Source organism: Diachasma alloeum, unplaced genomic scaffold (assembly GCF_001412515.2).
Source record: "Diachasma alloeum isolate Michigan unplaced genomic scaffold, Dall2.0 Dall_scaffold_00214, whole genome shotgun sequence".
NCBI classification, from domain to species: Eukaryota; Metazoa; Arthropoda; class Insecta; order Hymenoptera; family Braconidae; genus Diachasma; species Diachasma alloeum.
In genome coordinates, this window is record NW_021680379.1 from 2,206,057 (window position 1) to 2,212,898 (window position 6,842).

General features: G+C 37.5%; 2 protein-coding genes across 2 annotated transcripts in view; one reads left to right on the forward strand and one right to left on the reverse strand.

Moving 5' to 3' along the window:
- LOC107037211 overlaps positions 1-881 on the reverse strand; it is a 3,711-nt gene extending 2,830 nt beyond the window's left edge. The window contains exons 1-2 of the mRNA XM_015255629.1: positions 774-881; positions 429-666 (exon numbers count right to left, since the gene is read on the reverse strand). Of these exons, the coding sequence (XP_015111115.1) occupies positions 429-666; positions 774-846 (311 nt within the window). The 5' untranslated portion in view covers positions 847-881. The remainder of the gene's footprint in view (positions 1-428; positions 667-773) is intronic.
- Positions 882-4,195: 3,314 nt separating this feature from the next.
- Positions 4,196-6,616, forward strand: LOC107037155 (odorant receptor 82a-like). Its single transcript, XM_015255544.2, has 8 exons — positions 4,196-4,507; positions 4,569-4,765; positions 4,942-5,158; positions 5,254-5,369; positions 5,445-5,544; positions 5,624-5,743; positions 6,147-6,302; positions 6,566-6,616. Exons 1-8 carry the CDS (start codon positions 4,214-4,216, stop codon positions 6,614-6,616), a joined length of 1,251 nt encoding a protein of 416 aa, XP_015111030.2. The 5' UTR covers positions 4,196-4,213.
- The last annotated feature ends 226 nt before the right edge of the window (positions 6,617-6,842 follow it).

The window sequence follows — 6,842 nt, forward strand, 5'->3', positions numbered from 1 at the left end:
ATATATATATATATATATATATATATATATATATATATATATATATATATTTCACATGTATGTATATCATCAGTGAAATTAATAAATTCTATCCTTTTATAGAGACCGATTATTTAAAAAAATTGAAAATAATTAATTGAAAATGAAAAATTCTTTATAGATTCTTTTACTCTACTTCGCTATTCACTTCAATCATTAGTCGAATTGTCTTTGATTCATTATCAATATTTATAAGGTATTCACGAGCAAATGAAATTCAATGAATTCCATTTTTTCATTTCAACAAATGAATAGATCAGCGCGCGCGCATAGATCTTGTTGTGTAGAAAGGAAAACCGTTGACGCGTAAACTGAGAGATGTAAAAGAGTTAACTTATTTTGCACTACGGCTCCACTACCGATTATTGGAATTGATTAAAAATACTTACACTCCTGCATTTTTATTACAGAAGCAACCAATATCACAGGGCTTTGCGTCCTCTTTCCTGAGAGTTTCTTCAAGATTGTACTCGTGTCCATTGGCATAACATTTATCGGTTGATCTTCCTTTCAAATGGTCACAGTTGTACTTGTATGGACAACAGTCACCCTCGTTTTTATAAACCGGTTTACATGATACATCTTCGTAGAATCTTAAGGGTCCTTTGCATTTGCTTTTATCGCATTCTTGAAGAATTCAAAGTAATAATTGCAGACAAATATAGGAATCCCAAACATCACCACAGGAATAAAATTTAAGTGTAGTTTTAAATACAGAAAATTACGATTTATACCTCCTTCTACGGGAAATGCATAAACAGCGATCAAGACGACCACGAAAAATGTAAAACTAATGTATTGAACCATGATAAATGAATTATATGTAATCGATGCGCGATTTTAGTCCAGCGTCTCGCTTTATAAGAGGGGTTGAGTGGTGGGGGTACACTCACATCATGCTGATGCTTGTCATCCTCAATCCTGACCTTTGCAACGTTAGTAGCTCCAGATACACAATCCAGATACACAATCACACATGATGATATAATCTTTATGTAATTTTTTATTTTAAGGAAATTCCAGAAAGAATGATTGTGTTGAAAATGATCAACTTCATTTAAATTCTTCTGGAAATGCCTCGAGGCAATACATAAGCTTGTTTTCATTCCTTCAAACGTGCATCATTAATTATATAATTCCACCCAACAAGCTCTTCCATCCTTCGCTGTCCTTGTGAGTAATCTGCAGGGTTGAGTCGTTCACTGAAAATCGGAGTTTTCTACGGTACATAATAGAATTCTGGTAGTTTACCTCTAAATGGTAAAAAAAGGTAAATAACTGGTAGAAAACCCCTTAGCCCGACTATCAATAACCCTCGTGACTCAATTTCACAAGGGTTGTAGCGTAAGAGGGTCAAACGTCACAAGGGCCATACTTTGTAAGGATCAAACGTTATGAGGGTTACACCCAGCAAGCGTCAATCGTCATGAGGGTCCCATCTCGTAAAGATCATTCCTCGCAAGGGTCAAATGTGGCACAGGTCATTTCTCGCAAGGATCCTGCCTCGTGAGGGTGAAACGTTGCAATAATCATACACCTCACAAGGGGCCAATGGTGGTATTTTACCAACCCTGGTAATCGATGTTTTTTAGCTTACCCAGCCCTGGCAATCTGTCATGAAATGGGTGAAATGGGGCGCAGAAATTGAAAGATGAATCCTTTATCATTACACTTATAATAAACTGTTAAGGAATGCAACGAAGTTAATTTGGATTATTGATCAACTCACGGTGCTTTTTGTACGCCCATCTTCAAGACAATACTAACCTGTTATTTGAAGGTACTTCAACTTTTATCAAAATGTAAAATTGTCAATTGAATTCGATACAGGCCACAAGGAATCTCATTCGAATCGTGCAAAAGGTACACAAAGACAATTACTGTTATATACAGTAGACTCTCGTTATGGTCGCACTCACGGGGGGGNGGAGAATACGACTGTTTTCCCCGCCCCACCCCGCGGGCTAGCTCCAAGCCCAACTTACGAGAACTGAGAACGATAAAATGAAAATGCAATTGATTCAACTGAAGAACTTTTTTTAATAACTTCAATTATTGTATCAATATTTTTATAGACATTGATTTACTTTTTTGTTATAATCAACAGTTTTTAAAATAATATTATAAAAAGTTATTTTTATAACTTTTTTTGTATGAAAACGAATTTTTCCATTCACTGATCACTGACAAACAAAAGTTGGGAATTCCCCAACTGGCGACTTGACGTATACTCCTGAAGTGCAAAAATTCAAAATTTCTCAGAATGTTGGGAAATAATAACACGTGGTGTACAACTTGTCAAAGACGCATCGGGTTATTTACCTCAATTATCACATGTAAATATACTATCTAATTTACCCAGGTAATTTACGCGCCGAATCTTGACTGAGGATCAACTCGCCAGTAGAATGACAAAAAATATGTAGAGTTGATACCGCAAATGAATATTTAGGCTCCACATTTATGGATATTTTCTCATGACTTCTGCAGTCACCTGATTTCTTTATCATTTGAAGTCGTTGTAAATCACTACCGAAAATGGAAATCACTTGATGTTCAGTGATTTCTTTCTTGATTTCCAACTGAGTGATCCAATGATTTCTTAAATGACAAGCCCCTCATGACATGAGCCCGGAAAAAGTAATAAATGAATGAACATTTTTCAGAATTAGACTGCGCTTGCATGATTGATTATTAATTTCGTTCAGATCGATTAGCAAGTGAAGGAGCTGAAGGAGTAGTCGCATATGATAATACATTCGCATTGGTTTAAAAGATTTACGGATAAAAACGTTAATCTTTCTAATGAACTTCATTAGTGATGCCACAAGACAAGGCGGAATAAGAATTGACAGTTCTCTTGTCTTGTCTCGTAATTAGGAGCGGGTCCTCTTTCTGGCCTTGCTCCTCATCTACAAGAGGAAAAGATTCTCTTGTCTTATTTTGTTTCTCTTACTTTCTCACGGCATCACTAAACTTTAACCAGGACGACCAACCAAATGAAATTTATAGAAATTGAACGCACTTATTGAGGCGGATCCCAGATTGAGTTACCATTCTGTGGTACAGCAACTCCCATTAGAAATACTGTATTATTATACCACACAAGAAAAAACTCTTAAGGCTTTGGAAAACATATGGAAAGGTCCTGTTTGATGACTGTCCGAACCCATTTGGATTTTCTCAGGGGACATATTTATCAATTTTTCACATGGAAAGAGTAATCAAGAGAGATTATTCACAATTTTTCGCATGAAGTGCTCACTTGATTCAGTACCGCCAAAACACAGTTATTCCCAGAAATCACTCTTCACTGTTGAACATGAGGTCAGCATTTATATCGATTTCCTGATGAAAAGAACGAGTAGAAACACTGTAAGTTCACTTGCGTCTTGATCAACGATATCGCGTGCTCTGAACTCTCACCGGTCCGTGCTGCGAAAGAGAGAGTGAGAGAGAGAGGGGGGGAGAGAGCGAGAGAGAGAGAGAGAGAGAGAGAGAGAGAGAGAGAGAGAGCGGTTGTGGACGGACAGTTCGTGTTCACCATTGGCCGATGCAAATAGTGGGGTGGCAAGACGAGAGACTCACGATCAACCCCTCTGATGATGTCCAATGTCTGTTCGCAAAATTCCAGTGGAAGACTGCGTAGGCGCATGTCACAGATAACTCGTGGTTGTACGCAGCTTGCCAGGATATGATACAAGTATTTAACAAATGAAACGAATGGCCTCCTTGGGCTCGGTTCCCACAAACGTCCATCACTATCAATCGTCTATCGTCTATCAATAAAGACGTCCCATCTTATCATAACGCTGTTTTACAATCTTCTTCTATTCCTTCTAGTCATATACCTTTGAAGAGCCAAGTACTATGTTTGTGTCATACACAACGCCTATCGCGACTCGAAAATACGCTCCCAGTCCCATAGAACCTTATCAATTTTTACTTGAGAAAATGATCACTGAGTGTGCCTGTATTACGCTATGTAGTGTAATTTCCCCACTTATCTTCTAGCTCATATATCGTTCAGGCACACGGTGTTGAATATTGAAAGCTCATTATATCGATCTTGCGAAGCAGTCTACCCGCTGCCCCACGTAATTGAATCCCGCGATTATTCTCTTCCATTTCATCCAAGCATTGCAGTACTGTTGAATCCACTAAGGGAACTACGATGACTGAGTTTGATAGTACGGGACGGCCGTTGCGATTGTATTTTGAACATCTTCTAGGCGGAGATGTCCGCATTCTGCAATCAATCGGATTGTATTCAATGGGTAGTATTCTCACGCATCGTGAACCAAAATGGGCTTATTGGGAAATAATACCTATCGCCCTCGTGATACCTGGATTATGTTTTGGCCTGGCTTGTAATACAAACAACATCATCAAACTTTTGAAAACTGATCACATGATGACAATGGAATTCGCTGCCACTACGCTCAGCTCTGCATTAAGTACATTTAAAGTACATGGAACTTGAATGAACTAGTGAAGAGAAAAGGAATAAAAACTATTGGTCTATCTAGGGTTATCGACTATTGGTTTATCGACGAGAATTTTACTTCTTGATAAAGACATGCCACATTCATTGGAATGTTCAGGTGTCTCGCAATACACTAACACAAAGTATCGTGGAAATTGCGAGATTAGCGCGTTTGTTTAGGATTTATTATGGTACCATGGTTATCATAATTTTCTCAGCATATATAGTACAGCCATTCGGGTAAGTTCGACGCAAGACTTCCACCAGATGCAATGAGGGATTTTCATTAATTTTATGGTCATGGAAATGTTATGCTTAAATTGATCTGCGTTTAAGTCTCGTTTGTACATAACATTCACTCTAGGCTCTTTATGAAAAGATTTGCTAGTAATATCAATAACAACAGTTTCTTTCAGGGCATACATTCTGAACCCTCCGTCTAGATCGAATGAATCGATTGTGTTTACGAAAACTGTCTATCCAGCTCGTTATCCTTTTACCTTAAATTCGAGTAGAGCATTCTTCATTTGTTTAACCTTAGAAACGATAGGAATGTATTTTCTGTTGCTACATTGGATAGCAGCGGATGGACTTTTCAGCCAATTCACAACACATTTATCTCTTCATTTTCAAGTGACATTTTTGTTATTTCTTCTGTTCTTGATTTTCCATGCTCGATCGAGATTCATTATATCTTCTGTGGAAAAAACTGTTTGATGTGTTCCCAGATACTTTCGAATCAGATTCGTAGAATATGTCCTAGTACAATGATTTCGCCATCGAAGTCAACTACAGTTTCGAAGCGCTTGAAAGCACTTATCGAAGAATATATAGAATTGTTCAAGTGAGTCTTACATTCTAATCTAATAGTCCTTTGCCAGTGATAAATCATCATTATTGCATTTTGAATGAATTTCAGATATGTCAGGTCGTTGGAAAAATTGTACAATCCAATAATATTCGCCACCGTTTTAGTCAACGCAATAATTCTTTGCACCTGTCTTTATAGTATACAATATGTATTTCAAATTCTTATCATCAGCTAAGATTTATTGTGTAAAGCGTTATTTCTGTACCAGCGATTCATTTCTTTTGTAGAACATTGCAAAGAATAATTGGAAGGATGTTGAAAAAAATCTGTTGCACGCATTAGGAGTATCTTTACAAACTTTGATGTTCTGTATTTGTGCTGAACGTTTGAACAATGAGGCAATTAGAGTCTTAATTCTAGTCTGATCACCATATACGACCCTACGACTTTGGTCACCTGCGCGGGGCTTCGCCGCTGTGGTATTTAAGCATTGCTCGGGCGCATTTAGCGAGTTTCCGACTACGACGCGTAACGGGCAATTTCATTTAACATGGAAAACAATAATTCATCCGTTGCAAACAATTTGTTTTCTTTAGCAATTTCGGGAATTATGTAGTTCCGAAAAATACAATAATTTTTTGGGCGGTTCAATCGAAAAAGTCAATTTTTTTTTTATTTTTCCGGCTACGTAGTCAATGGCAATTGGAGAAAAACACGCTGCGGCATTTCCTTGACATGGTGACCAATCTAGGGTTAAAATTTGGCAGATGTTTACATCGATGAGAATCATTATTAATCATATTCTCTTAGATTGCTGGAGTTCATCAAGCAGCTTATGATTGTCCATGGACTGCATTCAGTTCATCGATAAAATTTTCAATTCTAATGATGATGACATTGAGCCAACGGGAATATGTATACTCAGCGTACGGTTTCATTCATTTGAACATGCCTCAAGTTACCACGGTTCGTAGTGATTCAAATAATCATCGTACATTGCGGTACTAAGTCGTGAGGAACTTTTCTGGTACTGGGGTCGCAGGAAAAGCCTACGGCGAGTTATCATATGAAGCAAAAAAGTTCTTTAAGGCCAAGTATTAAACGACACTTTTGTCAGGACGTCCGTAAGCGGTGTTTTACGGACGCGAAACGTACATCAATGTCGTCACCGACTACAGATTGAGTCACAAATCTTTCAATCTAATCCTTCGAGTTCTTATAAATTCTAGATCTTTACTGCGGCCATGAGATACTTCACACTATTGAGGAGTATTACTTAAGAATGTTCAACCGTTCTAGTGAACTATTTAGATGGAAATGAAAAAAAATTATGAACAAATCATCCAAGAGAGATATATTCATTTGTTAAGAAGCACGAAAATTACAGGAAGGGTTTATAAGTACTACAGAATTCGTAACTGGGGTGGTAATTAAGGGCCTATTTCTCACAACTACCAAGGGATTATCTGAAAAATTTTAATGTAGGGAATAATGAAGAAGAATTAT